Below are 16,571 nucleotides of genomic sequence, written 5' to 3'. Positions count from 1 at the left end.
ACGAGCGGCTCGCGCTGGAGCCGCTCATGTGATCGGCTGTGATTGACACAGCCGATCACGTGGTAAACAGCCAATTTCATTGGCTGTTTACCTTGATCGGGGTTGGGCTCAGCCCGAGGGACGAGCCTCACCCCCGATCGCCGCGCTGCGCGCCCCGGGATCCGGGCGCCGTCATATGAAGCAGCCAAATTTTGGTCTGTCTGTACCCAGCCTAAAGCCTGGTACACACGATCAGATTATCTGATGAATATTCATTCGTTTTCTGTTGCATGCTAGTCTCACCTTGAAAGTGAAGAGGTTACTCAACATACGAAAACTTTTATATGACAGAAGAAAGAAGTAATGTCATCTGTTGAATTGTTTTGTATGTATTCTTTCATTTCCAGAGCATGGGTAGTCTTGCTCTTAAGATTTTTTTCAGACTAAAACTGTACCAATTAAACGAAAATTGGACGTTATGCTCACGTACGATAAAAATGTTATAGCTTGCACCCTCAATTTTTTGTCGAAATCACTATACTAACGATCAGATGTTGTTGGGTTATGTTCAAGCACAAGATTAACATCTACTAACATCACCGGCAGCCCCGGTTCTACTCATAGCCCACAATCCATCATTGAACATATCTATTACCACTGACCATTAGTAACAAGTAGGGATGATCGAACTTTTGAAAAGTTTGGTTCGACCAGAACACCCGAATTTCCCAAATGTTCGGTTTGGATTCCAGAACCCCATTGAAATCAATGGGACCCAAACTTATGGAATAAAAAACACAATTTTGAAGCCCTAAAACCCAATAAATGCCCCTAAAAAGTGCCTAGGGTTCTGGGTCATAATGAAAAAATTATTGAAAAAAAAAAAATGTGATTTCTTTGGATTTAGTGTCTGGGGGTCTAAAAAGTGTACCTGTGAAGTTTCAGCTCTGTAGCATGTCCAGAACCAAAAAAAAAGATAATTTTTCTTAGAATTTGGGCGTTTTTGTTTCAGGCATTTATTGGGCGTCTTTGGAGGCAGGCATGACATCTGAACTTCTGTATAGGGGTGTATATATATATATATATATATATATATATATATATATATATATGTGTATATAAATATATACATATATGTGTGTATGTGTATATATATATATATGTGTGTGTGTGTGTGTGTATATATGTAAACCCCTAACCCAGAATCTGCATAGTGGGGTCACCCTGGCATAGCAGAGTCAGTTCACCCTAAACTACATTACGGTCACCCTGACATGGAAGAGTTCGTCACCCTGGCATAGCAGAGTCAGTTCACCCTAAACTACACTACGGTCACCCTGACACTTAGCACTTTCCCTACAAAAACTTGATTATTGAATCTAACTATAGTGGTATATAGTACCCTAACTACACTGCATATCCCTTTCCTCACACTAATAATTGCAAAATGACACTGGAGCAGCAGGAATAACAGAAATGCTTCCACTCTATTCCACAGCCTCTCTATTAAAGTGCGAGAGATTTGGCGGGGCTATGTTATATACTGAGGTGCGTATGGGGGGCGTATTCACTCCTGATTGGCCTCTGGACCCCATAGTCACTCCAATCGGCCTTTACTGATGTTTCTGGGCCACTCACAGGCTTTTAAAGCCCAGTTCCTGTCCCATTGCATTTTGGGCGGTTCTGGTGGCCGAATTCTGAACTTTTACCGCAAAAAGTTCGGAATTCAGCCGAATTTCGAACAGCCAATGTTCGGGTCGAACCGATGGTCGACCCCGAACCGTTCGATCATCCCTAGTAACAAGTGGTCCCCCTACACATCTTTTTCTGGCAACCACCTTTTTGAGGTCCATATTGTCCCTTTTGGTAGGGCACTGCTCCATTGAGCCAAACTTTGCTCCCTATATGGCGGTCTGGCTGCTTTTGAACATCTGAACAATCCCTCCTGTCACTGGTTTTAACTTACATGCGATCTGATGCTCTAGTTGAACATTCCTCATGGATACTTCTGTACCCATTACCCTCTACTCCTGATGAAGAGAAAAATTATCTGATCTCTCGAAACGCGTTGGGTACCTTTTCACTGTTTGTACAGGAATTGGGTGTATTGTGCTCAACCGTTCTATTGCATCATTATTCGCCTGTATATATTTTTTAATCATTATCTTTGATTTGTCAATAAACTTTACATTGTTTTATACAAGTATTATTATTGTTGCCCTTCAAAGTCCCACCACTTAGGGGGTATCTCTGTTGTTGTTTACAATATTTGGGATGCGGGCACCCCTTCCAAGTATACGTGGTAACACCTTCCCCTTACTAACAATCAGATAATCATCAGATTGTTAGTCGTAGGAAATTCTACTTCCGATTTTCTTATCATGTGTACGGGCCTTTAAGCCCCTGCCACACTTATGACTTTATATCAGTGATTTTGTAGCAGCTATAGAATGACTCTGCCTTGTGGTTTTTCGGCTATAAACATCCCAACCCCTTCGTGTTTGTGTATGCCAGCCTTTGTACAGAAATTCCCCCACCCTCAGTTCATTGGCCCAGGAATGACAGTTAACTTCCAGGTTCAGAAAAAAAACACAATCTCACCAGTAATTGCAACCAATAAAAGGGTCTGTGTTGCTGAAGTTCCAAGTGATTTTTAGCTTAAAGTGGAACTTTGTAACAAAAATAAAAATGAGCAAACAGACAGGATTTTTAATGCAGAAGAGACATGCTGAGTTACTTACCTGCCTGTCCGCCCCTGTACAGTGAGCTGCGCATGTGCAGCTGATTGTACATATTCGGCAATGCCGAGCTGCCTGAACTCCTGCGCTTACATGGGAGTGACATCATCTAGGCCTAGCCAAATAAAGTAACCAGCGATTGATACCCGGAGGCCGACCGCCTAAAGATGTCAGCGGCTGGCATGGAACATGGAACTTGGGGACACTGCATCGCTGGACTGAAGGTGAGTATAGTTCTGCTTTAAAGAGGAACTTCAGTTACAAATAGATTATAAGTCAGTAACTACAGCGATTGTAGCTGCTGACTTTTAATAAAAAGACACTTACCAGGCCAAGAATCCAGGGCTGTCCTCTTCTGGGCCAGTCCTTGGGTCCCTTGAGCTGCCATGTTGACTGTGGGAAGCTGGCTGTGGCTTCCTGTGGATTCACAGCCGAACCACACTGCGCATGCACAAGCTGAAATGCGCTCTAGTGCTATGCCTTGGAGGACAGTATACAGACACCCATTTTTACCATTCAAGGGACAGACCCCCTTGGCAGTCTATGGGAAGTCTGTAATTACACCACCCCTCTTGCCCTCTAGGGCATTCGGTGATGTCTTACCCATATGTTATGATCACAAAGTATTAACTGATCCTTTGGTGTCCAGACATCAGCGCTCCTCTTGAGGGACCTCCGTGGGGGGGCTTTGTGGGACCCTTTGGCGGTGACGCTTCACTGATTCCTCCACCCAAGTAGAGGCAAAATTTTACCCTTCTTTTAATACCAACACGACCATACAATACCTTGACCATCTGAGGTGAAATGTTGAATACGTGCATCTCCCTTACAATATCCCTGAAGAAAGGTTGTTGACCTGAAACGCATCGCTAGAATGGAGACAGCATAACTCTATACGTATATATCAATCAACAAGATGTTTGTAAAATGAGCCATGAATTTTTTTGTTTATATGCTTATTTCTCCTTCATTATTGGAACTTTTTTAATGTGTAACAATAAACTCATGTTTTTTAACCACTTGCCGACCGGGCCATAGCTGAATGATGACTACAGCATGGTCAACTTATTCTGGGAGGGCGTACAATGACGTCCTGCCAGAATCGTGCTTCTCTCGTGCCCCCTGGGGAGCGCACACAGAAGTGTCCATGCGCATCACGGATCATGGTAAAGGGCCAATGACAGCACTGATGTGGCATGGACGTTGTATCCCTGCCATGCCACATCAGTGCTCATTTGTGCCTAATTCCTGCCACATTGGTGTTCAATCGTGCCACATCAGTGTTCATCCATGCCACATCTATGCCACATCAGTGCTCATCCGTGCCTCGTCCATGTCACATCAGTGCTCATCCATGCCACATCAGTGCTCATCCATGCCACATCAGTGCTCATCCATACAACATCCATGCCACATCAGTGCTCATCCATGCCACATCCATGCCACATCATTGCTCATCCATGCCACATCAGTGCTCATCCATGCCACATCATGACTTATCCGTGCCACATCCATGCCACATCAGTGCTTATCCAAGCCACATCCATGTCACATCAGTGCTCATCCATGCCACATCCCCTATCCATGTCAGATCAGTGCTCATTTGTGCCTAATTTATGCCACATTGGTGCTCATCCGTGCCAAATTAGTGTTCATCCATGCCACATCTATGCTACATCAGTGCTCATCCGTGTCTCATCCATGTCACATCAGTGCTCATTCATGCCACATCAGTGCTCATTCATACAACATCCATGCCACATCAGTGCTCATCCATGCCACATCCATGCCACATCATTGCTCATCCATGCCACATCAGTGCTCATCCATGCCACATCATGACTCATCCGTGCCACATCAGTGCTCATCCATGTCACATCAGTGCTCATCCATGCCACATCCGTGCGCATCCATGGCACATCCATACCCCATCAGTGCTCATCCATACCACATCCATGCCACATCATTGCTTATCCATGCCACATCAGTGCTCATCCATGCCACATCTGTGCGCATCCATGGCACATCCATACCCCATCAGTGCTCATCCATACCACATCCATGCCACTTCAGTGCTCATCCGTGCCACATCCATGCCACATCATTGCTCATCCATGCCACATCAATGCTCTTCCATACCACACCATGACTCATCCGTGCCACATCCATGCCACATCAATTCTCATCCATGCCACATCAGTGCTTACCCGTGCCACATCAGTGCTCATCCATGCCACATCAGTGCTCATCCGTGCCACATCAGTGCTCATCCGTGTGTACTGGGTAGTCAGAAAATTAGATTTGTCATTTTATGTCCCTAGAGCACGTGATGGTGCTCCCTGAATGTTGGGCTTCTGTATGTAGCTAGGCTGTGTGAAAGTCTCACACCTGTGGTATCACCATACTCAGGAGGAGTAGCAGAATGTATTTTGGGGTGTAATTTATGCTATGTGTTAGAAATATTTTATAAATAGACAAGTTTGTGTAAAAAAAAAATAAATAAGATTTCATTTTTTCCCCACATTTTCCAAAAACTTGTGGAAAAAAATTACATGTTCAAAAGACTCATAATGCCTCCAAGATTATGTGTTGGGATTTTTCTTTCCAAATTGGGATAATTTTGTAGGCGTTTCCATTGTCCTGGTGCTCCAGGGCCATCAAAAATGTGATAGGTTGTCAAGAAATTAATGTGTAATTTATGCTCCTAGAACGCCTGGCGGTGCTTCTTGGATGTTGGGCCTCTGTATGTTGCCAGGCTCTGTAAAAGTCTTACACATGTGGTATCACCATACTCAGGATGAGTAGCAGAATGTATTTTGGCATGTAGTTGCAAGTATGCCTATACAGTGTGTGAGAAATGACTTGGTAATATGAAAATTTTGTGGGAAAAAAATCATCATTTTGCAAAGAATTGTGGGAAAAAATTGCAACTTTAAAAAAACTCACTATGACTCTTACTAAATACCTTGGAATGTCTATTTTCCAAAAAGGGGTAATTTGGGGGGTATTTTTTCTTTCCTGGCTTATTAGGGTCCTTTTACATGGGCTTTCCACCCGGTGGACTCCGTTTTGCTCAGCGGAGGTTCGATACGCCGATCCCCGCTGAACAGGCGGGTGACAGGTCTGTCTCTGCTCACTGTGCTGAGACGGACCTGTCAGAGACACGCTCTCCGTTTTCATCCGATCCTATCCGATCCTTCAGACAGATGGAAAATAGGGATACTATCTGTCTGGATTTCATCTGACAGGATCGAAATAGCAGCGGTGTCAGCGAACATGTCACCTCTGACATCCGCTGTTCCTTAGAGGTGCATGGAATGTCCGATCAGGTCCGCCTGAAAAACTGAGAGGTGGACCTGATCGGAAAGCCCGTGTGAAGGGGGCCTTAGTATCCCAAGAAATGAGATAGGTCCTTTTGACCCCAGATCTCTCCATTAAGAGGATCTGTCATCTTTATTTCTATTACAAAGGGTTGTTTACATTCCTTGTAATAGGGATAAAAGTGATAAAAAAAATAAAAAATTAAAGAGACAGTGTAAAAATAAAAAGTAAAATAAATAAGAAAAAAAAATTGAAAAGCCCCCCCTATCCCTCCCTGCTCGCATGCAGAAGTGAATGCATACATATGCCGCGCACGCAAATGTAAAGGGTGTTCGCACCACATATGTGAGATATCACCACAAATGTTAGAGCAAGAGAAATAATTCTAGTACTAGACCTGCTCTGTAACTCTAAACAGGTAACCTGTAAAGGCGATTAAAACGTCGCCTATGGAGATTTTTAAGTAGACTAGTTTGTCGCCATTCCACGAGGGTGCAAAATTTTAAAGCGTGACACGTTAGGTATCTATTGACTCAGCATAACATCATCTTTCACATTTTACAAAAAAAAATTTGGGTAAATATTGTATTTTGTCTTGTTTTTTTTTAAATGTATTAAAGTGTATTTTTAAGAAAAAAAATTGCGTTTGCAAAACTGCTGCGCAAATACCTGGGACATAAAAAATTGCAACTATCGCCATTTTATTCCCTAGAGAGTCTGCTAAAAAAATGTATAATGTTTAGGGGTTCTAAATAATTTTCTAGAAAAAAATACTGATTTAAACTTGTAAACAAAAAGTGGCAGAAAAAGCCTAGTAGGCAAGTGGTTAAAAGTTTGGAACTTTATCCTTGCCTGGTCTGAAGTTGCTGAAAGGGGTATAATGTAAAAAACTGGCATGCATATAGTTCACCGACTGGGTCTTAAACATATTGGGGTATGAAGAGAGTAGTGTGAAGACAAGTGGGTACCTGAAGCAATAGGGTTTTAACCAGCAGCCTGTTGATAACCTGCACCTGTTATAGGTGGAATGACTTCTAGCAGTGAGGGAGATGTTAGCACTCCTTCCGCAAGTGGTCTGCCTCCCAAAGCAGTGGGAGCAGATTTGTGCCACAGAGGTTCCCATCCCGTACAGAGGTACGGAAGTTCAAGTGTTAAGTTAAGTGCACTTGTGGAGCCCACAAGTGCAGCCGCGGGGTCCACTCCACTACTGGGGAATAGTAGTGGAAAACTCTGGACAGGTGGATGTGAACAGGGCTCGGCATGTCCCTCCTAAATGCACATTACAGAGGAGGTGTACATTGTCACAGGGAATCAAGGGTTAACTGGAGGACAGTTGCAGTTTGAGTGCACATGCAGTGGAGGCCCACCTTAAGGTTGAGTATTTCCCCCACCGCGGCTTCAGCCTTGTTCCAGGACATTGATGAAAATGACACAAAACAAAGGTACCCCATGTGTGTAGTAAAGTGACCCTGTAAAAAGTGCTTAACGTAGTCCAGAAGAACACACGTGGGATAGGCCTCTCATTTGACCCAGTGCATGGTGCCCAACGAATTAATGGGAAAACATGGGGGACATGACTAACAACCTCTCTACCCCTGTAGACCCCACCTGTCTGCCTATATCAGGAGCAGTACACATCCCACACAAGCAGTGGCAGTAAAATGCTTCACCTTGGGAAATTCTTCCTGAGCCAATGCATAATGCCCAAAACTGTCAGGGGAAGATGGGGGGGGGGGGGCGGACGGGGGGAGAGCTTGTATGTTTAACTCAATGACAGCCTGCCAGAGCAAGTAAGCTTTGTGCCAGCAGCTTCCCCACGCAACTCTGCTGTAGGAAACCAGTTCTGTATTGTAGATTATCGCCCCCTGTACTGTATCCCCCTGACCCAACCACACAGTGCCCTGTTGGCTCTCTGTACTGTGTCCTTCTGACCCACCCACACTGTGCCCTACTGACCCCTGTACTGTGCCCGCCTGATCCACTCACACTATGCCCTACTGACATCCGTACTGTGCCTTCCTGACCCACCCAAACTGTGTCATACTGACCCTCATGCTGTGCCCTCCTGACCTACTCACAATGTGCCCTTCTCACCTATCCACCCTGTGCCTACTGATGACCACAAAGTGCACTCCTGACCTACCCACACTTTTCCCTTCTGACCCACCCACACTGTACCCCACTTTCCCCCCCTGTATTGTGCCCTCCTGACCCATTCAGACTGTGCCCTCCTGACCTACCCACCCAATGCCTACTGATGACCAGGCAGTGCCCTCCTGACCCACCCAAACTGTGCCCTCCTGACCCCTTATACTGGGCCCCCCTATACTGTACCCTCCTGACCCCCATTCTGTGCCTAACTGGCCCCCTGTACTGTGCCCTACTGACCTCCCCTACTGTTCCCTGCTGACTCTCCTGTACTCTGCCCTGCTGACCCCCTGTACTGTGCCCTGCTTGAAAGTACTAATAAATATAATTCTTTCAACTATTTATACTTTAAATATTGAGAGTAAGTGTGTAAATTGGGGCAGGCTGGTAGGGGCCCCATTGGATTATATTGACCAGGGGCCCATGATTCTATTTAGAGTGACCACAACTAGTGTCCACAATGGAAGATTTCTCCACCATTACTTTTTTGGGAACGACCCAAAATTTGGGATTTTCTTTTACTTTCACTTTCAATGATAATTGTAAACAGGACAAATTGAGAGGGTCTAGCACAGACAGACAGCAATGAAAAACTTAATAGGTGTTCTAATCCATCTCCACGTATAGAGACAGGCACTCTTCTTGCCTCTTTTCACCAAGTTAGAGTAGGTCTAAAAGTGGAACTATATGTAAAAAATAACAATGGGTGAACAGGCAGGATTTTTAATGTACTGTAGAAGACATGCTTTTTCTCTTCTGCATTTAAAGTAACCTACTTACCTATCTGCCCCTGTACTGTACAGTGAGTTGCACAAGCAAAATTCAGCAACGCCCAAGCTGATTAAACTCCAGGAAGTGATGTATATCGGCCTGGCCAGTGAAAGCAGCAGGTTATTAATACTTAGAAGCTGGTCGTGTAAGGCTTCATGTACACTTGGCCATGATTTACTGCAACCGCTTGAAAACGCAAAACGTGGCAAAATCGCGACACAATTTACCCTGATTTTGACATGTTTTCCCATAGCCGATGGTAAAAACATTCTTATCCTGAACACGATTCTTTTGCGTTCAGGAGAGGGAAATGTGGAAAAAAATGCCAAAAGCTCCTAAACTCAAGTTTAGGAGCTTCTAGTGTACAAAAAGCCTAAAGATGTCAGCAGCCAGCAGGGAACTCCAGGATGACTCATTAATGGACTGATGGTGCTTCTCTTTGATTACTTCCAGTTTCGTTGTTTTACAAACTGGAGGTAATCATTTTTTAAATTGGTGCATGAAAAATGCCACATTGTAAACTTTTAGGCACTACTGAAATCTGCCGTGTATATTGGTAAAGTTTCAGAAACAGACCGTAGACATTTTTGAATCTGGCACAGGCCTTTTCAAAGCGTCATAGTGCCAGAAAACTGTTGGTAGTACTTTATTAAAACCCTCTTGACCTTTTACACAGGTGTGCATGTGAACAGCGAGATCTCTGCCAGTGCGGATATGATAGCGCTCTTTGCCAGGTATTTGGGACCTACGGAATTTCGGCGCATGTGCACAGAGGCGAGTTCTGGTATTTGGGACTTTGCAGAGACTTGCGCATCTGAATGCCTGCACAGAAAGACCCTGAAAAGAAATCCTGCAGGTCTCTGCCAGGTCCCAAATACCAACAAGTAATACCATGCACGTGGGGAGCGTGGGAGGTAAATATTAGAGTTGAAGTTGCTTTTGAAGTCACCTAAATTTTTATACAGCTCTATACTCTCACATGAAAAAAGTTGTTCATAGATTCATGAAACATATTCTGTTGTGTCACCTCTGCTTCATCCCTCAACTAAGCTTCGGGCAAATCTCAGTGTTTTAGTAGTAGTAAGTCATGATTTTCATAGATAAATCAAACATTTGTCATATTTGTTTGAGATAGCTAATTACTGTGTTACTCAGTAGAGGCTTGGTCTCTAGGTGGACCTGTATCTTTAAAGCCAGCAGGGCAACTAATCCACATTGCTGCTGGGTAACCCATACTTATCCCATCTTTCTGTCCTCTATGTGCACTCACATGACCTTCCAAATTATAGCTCTAAGATCACTGTTGACTTCCAAAGGTTTCCTAGCACCTACCACACTGTACTGGCAGATCCTGTTGTCAACATCTTAACTGCATTGAGCTCAGCGGTAAAAATAAATCCTTACTCCATATGGTTGCCTGGATTCTCCCCGCTCTGTACAGCTGCCACCAGCACACTCTTATTGGCTTATTTAGGAAGGAAGCTCCAACTGAAGTCATGATGTGCAAAGTGCAGAAACGTATATTTCACTGTCTACATTGAAAATCCTATTTGTTACTATGGGTCAGTACACTTTGCATACCATCATTGCTTTTCATCTTGTTATAGTAATGTAAAAGTCAGAATGTTCCTTAGAAAATCATCTCAGGTTTAGAAGGCTAGTCTCTAAAAGTGTTTGTCCCTGGAAATGTCCCTGGTGCTCAAAGCTGACCAGATGTGCCATGAAACTCCTATATTTCTGTGTGATAAATTCATTTTAACCTTTCATTTACTCTGTATGCTTTGTGTCTTTTTTTTTGAAGAGCTGCAGTTGAAAAATATGTATATATATGGCTTAGTGATTGGCATTCTTGCCCTGCATCACTGGGGTACCCAGTATGGGACCCAGTCAGGACACTCTCTGTGTGAAGACTGCATGTTCTCCCTGTGCTTGTGTGGGTTTCCTCCCACAGTTTAAAGCACAACTCCAGCAAAATAAGGATATGTCCTGCTCTTGCACTGCAAGGGTTAAATGCTTGTCTAGAGATGACAAAAGCAGTTTTACTTACATAATCCTCTGTTCTATGCTCCAGTGGTGGACTGCCCCTCGGCATCCTCAAGTCCAAGGCAGGGCTTTGATGACTTGACGTCAGAGGACCTGCGACTGCCGGAGCATAGGGGATATAAGGCTGCGGGCACTGACCTTGTAGTGAAGAGGATTGGGTAAGTTAAATTGCTTTTCTTGTTCCCTTAGACCTAAATGAACATTTACCCTTGCAAAAGAATGGCAGCCCCACTGCAACGGGGCATTATTATTTTCCCTGGAGATCAGCCTATAAGCAGGTTCATTTGGCTCCTGTCCAAATTGGTCCTAGTATGTGCGCAGATTGTATGCTCCTTGTGGGCAGAGACTGATGTGACTGTACAGTATGTAAAGTGCTTTTTAAATGGTTGGTGCTCCATAAAAACCTTTATTACATGCCAAGCACTGTGTAAATTACCGGCACTTTGCAAATACTTGTAATATATATATATATATATACACACACACACACACACACTGTTATTTCAATATTATAAGCATCCCAGTTGGGTATAGATAGGCCTTCACTTCAGAGACGGCATTCTGAGGACAATAGCACAGCAGCAGTCCTTGGAAATTATTTTAAAATGTTGGCAGCTCTGTAACACATTGCTAGGCTTTGCACTGCCAGCAAGCACAAGCAGTAACATCCCACTCACCCACGTCTGTCCTGCAACACTAGTGCAGTATTATAGCTTCTGCTCATAATATATTTTATATTATAGGCACTACCTTTATTATTTATTACATTATAGTTGCTGCTTTTGATAGAGTATAGGTGATGCCTCTATTACATAATTTAATACAGATAATGCCTCTATTATACATTATATTATAGGTGCTGCCTCTATTATATTTTATATTATAGGTTAGGTACTGCCTCTATTAAGTTATAGTTGCTGCCTCAGTTATACAGTATATTATAGTTGCTGCCTCAGTTATACAGTATATTATAGTTGCTGTCTCAGTTATACAGTATATTATAGGTGCTGCCTCTATTAAGTTATAGTTGCTGTCTCAGTTATACAGTATATTATAGGTGCTGCCTCTATTAAGTTATAGTTGCTGTCTCAGTTATACAGTATATTATAGGTGCTGCCTCTATTAAGTTATAGTTGCTGTCTCTGTTATACAGTGTATTATAGTTGCTGTCTCAGTTATACAGTATATTATAGGTGCTGTCTCTAAAACATATAATATATGTGCTGCCTCTATGTTATATTATATTGTAGGTGCTTCCTCTATTATATGTTACACTATAGTTGCTCTTATAGGTGCTGCTTCTGTTATCTATTATAGGTGCTGTCTCTAATACATTTAATATTATAGACACTGCCTCTATTTTATATTATGGTGTAGGTAGTATTATGTGTCACATTATAGTTGATGCTTCTATTATTTTTTAGGTGCTACCGCTATTCTATTTCATCCAAACAGCAAAAGGTAAGGCTGGCATTGTGTATAACACATATCCCCATCACTCAGCTTTAATTGCCCTCCAGAGGCAGTCATCAGTGCCCATTTATGCATTGCAGATCTATGCATCCACCTTCATTAGTAAATGAAGCAAAACATAAATCCAGAAATAAGGTAACATGAATCTTCAGCTTCTTACCTGATGCACAGGACCATTGTGCGATCCGCCGCCTCCTAAACTTTCCACCTTCCACTCCATCGCCTTGATTTTATTCTTTTTTTTTTTTCTTGCAGTCAGTACTGCAGGGATTATTCCAACGGCATTTAGACACAAGTATAAAACCAAGCCATTCAACCGACGTGGGAAAAAAAAAGGAGAAGCAGTCACAGTATTCCAGAGAGAAGAGTCATGTCTGGCTTTGTCTCTTATTACATACTAAAGTACTAGGCAATCAGCAACCTGCTACCCAGCCAGCCCTGACAGCTCCTGGAAAGCACAGGCTGCAGGAATCTGTCAGCCCACTCTATTCCACTTCCACACTGTCTTGCAGCACTGATACTAAACTTGGGTCTCTACAGAAAAAAAAAGAAAATAAAAAAGAAAAACTTGACAGGCCAGTGTTAATTCAATTTTGAAAACCACTCCCTCATCTCTCATGGCTTGCCTAGATCATAAAAACCAGAGGCAAGGTCACCAAGCAACCAGATTTCACGTCATACTGGCAATAAAGTCAGCAGCTCCTATTCAATGGATTACCTGGCTGTGGAGGGTAGAAAGCTCAGACCTTCTGCTTTCTTATCTCTCTGATAAAGTCAGTGTGCAGTCACAGAACATAACACTTCTTTACAAGAAAAGTCTATATCTTTATGTCCTATGTATGAGAGCTGTCAAATGTTTATGGCTCTTGATGGAGGTGTGCCTCCAGAGTTGGACTGTGAACCTGGACTAATGTGGAATACTGTATATTCATCGATACCTGGATTAGACTCTGGACTTCATTATGTACTATATAAAATGGACTAGACGTATACGCTAAACATTAAAGAGTTGTGTGTATTCTTACTTAAATTGTGGTGTGCTTTGTGTATTTCTTTCAGATCTGTGTAAGAATTTTTGTCTACTTAGGAGAAAATGCATTTTTCGAACCCCCCCCACCCCCCTCGTCCATCCAGCAACCACACACACCATCCTCCCGCCACATCCACCATAGTGACGGAGGGGGGGGCATTTTTTTCAAAAGGATTTTTTTTTTTTTAAATAAACATTACCATTACACATGCTTTTGTGTGCACAAAAAGGATATCATTTTGTCTTACTGAGCCTACCTTAAAGAAGAACTTAATTAAAACTAGCAACTGTCGAGACAATGAATATCTTGGCCAGGACTATATGTAGTGTACAACATAAAGTACGTAGTGCAGGGGTCAGGAGTAAGCAACCCACAAAATCCGCAAGAGTGATACCTCTATGCATGCAACAGAGCTTGCTCTAAAAAGTGTACAAACAAACCCATTGATCTCACCAAAATTGAGTAAATAACACCATCAATAATATATGTAAATACTTGTATATACTAGTGAAACAGAACAAAATATATATTGTGTTTGTGCCTAAACCCAGTGCACACTGATATCCAGTGAAAAACAGTCCCAATAAAAGTCCTCCTTCAAAGGGAATGGCTCCCTCCTCCTGCTGTGATAGGTCAGTGCATCCCAGAAGTGAATACTTCTAACAAAAAAAGGTGACACCCTACATGGGCAGTGAGTGCAAAAACCCCCCATCACCAGACGGTGTTGATCCTCTTACCATATGGCAATCAAAGGAAGCTTTAGTGGTCTCCTTGACCAGGATGTTATTTTCGGCCGGTCCTTCAATCCCCCTTCCTCACAGTGGATGAGAGCTCCAAAATGAATATGGGAGATGGGAGACAAGAACGGAGAGCGGACTCCACATAGCGAAAATTGTATAGTCACCTTTATTTAGAGCCCATGTATAGGGGGGGCTATGCATAAAACATTAATAAAAACTCTCTCCCGTGCAGGCTTACACACAATACAGTGGGAGCAATGTAAGCCAAACCCAAAACAAATCAACATATAGAGTGCAGCAGTTAGGATGAACCCTCTGTTCACAATACGGAGAGAAAACCGGTTAATACGCACAAGACAGCAAACAGTTCACATTTGCATAAGAATCTGGCAGAGGAACCTCCCACCAATTTGCATAGGAAGGAAGGTTGTCCTGCCTACAGGCCACCCAGATTGGGATGGCCCAGCTAGATGGGGGAGAGTTAGGGTCGCTCTTCACCAAATCTGCAGTGAATGAGTAAGACATGTCAAGAGTCCCTTGAGTGGTGAAGAATAGATGACTTCTTCGGAGCTTTCACCCAACACATCACAGATTGGTCTCTTGAAATGGGGAATAACTCTTTGTTTTCTCCGTTTTCCTGGTTCAGGCGTTGTAGGCTCACTAGCCCCATCTTCCCGCTTGACTATTTCTGCCTCCTGCAGATCAGCTTCTCTCTTCACTACTACGGGTCTCTCTTCCTCCACTGCAGAAGAGGCATACACTTCTGGCCCTTCTGCTGGCAGTAAGGGATCACACCTAGGGACAACAGGGGCTATCAGCTGCTTCGCCAGATCTTTGTTGGTCCCTATGATTAACTAAATACCTGTGGACGCTGGCAACCGAGGACACACAATGGCCAATGTGTCGAAGTCCTGAGGCTGACCAACCTTCAACGGATCACACGATAACTCGATCTGCAGATAGCCATGACAAGGTTGATATTCGTTTGAATACCCTGGATCTCAATATCTTCCAACTTCCTCAGGGGTATATACGCCAAATACCTCTTGTAAAAGTCTCTAGTCAGCAAAGTCACCTGAGCACCTGAATCAAGAAGGGCTCTTGTGTAAATTTCTTCCTCCAAAACAGGCACTACAGACAGAAGGCCTACTAACTTGGCAGAAGGTTTTGTAACGGAACAGGACACCCCTGACTGGGTACCTCCGTTGACAGATGCTCCTAGTGCTTCCCGAGGGCTCCAAGCACTCCACCAGACACCGTAACCACTTCAGACCCCACAAACCGCCACAGCTTGGTTAGGATCTGGCTGTCTACTCCCAAGCCTGGACAAGGCTCCAGGTTCCCGTGGGTGAACCTCTCTTTCCCCAGAGAGGGCAGCAGAACAAGCCCTTACACGAGCTCTTACAAGAGCTTAGTGATTATCTAAGGGAGTATGGAAGACCATAGCAATCCATTGTAGCATATTCCCCCAATAAGAGACATGACTCTAGATTGAGGGTGAAGTAGTGCAGCTTTGTTTATCCCGTTTCAGTTTCCTAATCACATCCAAAACTGGAGCCCGCAGACTTTTAACCACTCTCTGCCTCTTCACTACATCAGCCACTTCCCACTCTTCAATGGCTTGGGTAGCTTGGTCAATTCAGGTGTCAAAGTCATCCTCTCCTGAGGGTGTGGGGACTTTCCCCCGAGAAGAACTGTAGCTTGTGATAACTATCATTGGTCAGTATAGCTAGCTTCTTGAGGAGCTCTTCAACCATTTTTCCGAACTCGGCCACTAAGGTCTGGGTCTGGCATGGTGCATCCTGAGCCCTCTGGAATAGAGCTTGATTCGTCCAGCTGAATTAGTAAAGCGTTAACATCTGTGGTTAGTTGAAAGCTATCTTTCAGCAGAACATCAGGAACTCCCTTCTTCCACTCTGTCAGGACTAGGTACAGTTGGAGCTAAGATCTGTCTTCACATCCAATATATGTACTCTCTGGCCCAGATCCAAAGCATCCAGTGCTTGACGGACCCGATCCTCAATCCAGTCACCGCCAGGAACATCAATCACCACACACAGCTCCACTTGGCCATTTTCTTCTCTACACCACTGGGTCGTGGCAACGAGGTCCATCTCGGTGTCTTTAGGGGTGCTGTCTTGCTCTCCTTAGCAGCAGACTCGATGTAACTTCTTTCTCTTCAGGACACTTTCTAGCATCTCCTTGACTGACACCTGACCACTGACTCTGTCACTGAGGGGATGCCCCTCACATGACAGGCCCCATGACACAGATCTGTTTTCACTGTAGGCAGAATCAGATCATTTCCAGTGTCTCCCTTCCAGGCA

General features: G+C 43.7%; 1 protein-coding gene across 1 annotated transcript in view; it reads right to left on the bottom strand.

Annotated features, from left to right (window-relative positions):
* PDE8A (phosphodiesterase 8A) overlaps positions 1-12,960 on the bottom strand; it is a 461,419-nt gene extending 448,459 nt beyond the window's left edge. Inside the window, exon 1 of the mRNA XM_082254023.1 lies at positions 12,634-12,960. Coding sequence (XP_082110149.1) covers positions 12,634-12,693 — 60 coding nt within the window. The 5' untranslated portion in view covers positions 12,694-12,960. The remainder of the gene's footprint in view (positions 1-12,633) is intronic.
* Between the last annotated feature and the right edge of the window lie 3,611 nt (positions 12,961-16,571).

Source organism: Pelophylax lessonae, assembly GCF_965119305.1.
Source record: "Pelophylax lessonae genome assembly, chromosome: 4".
NCBI classification, from domain to species: Eukaryota; Metazoa; Chordata; class Amphibia; order Anura; family Ranidae; genus Pelophylax; species Pelophylax lessonae.
The sequence above is the reverse complement of the archived record's forward strand: the minus strand, read 5'-3'. Positions and strand labels throughout refer to the sequence as shown.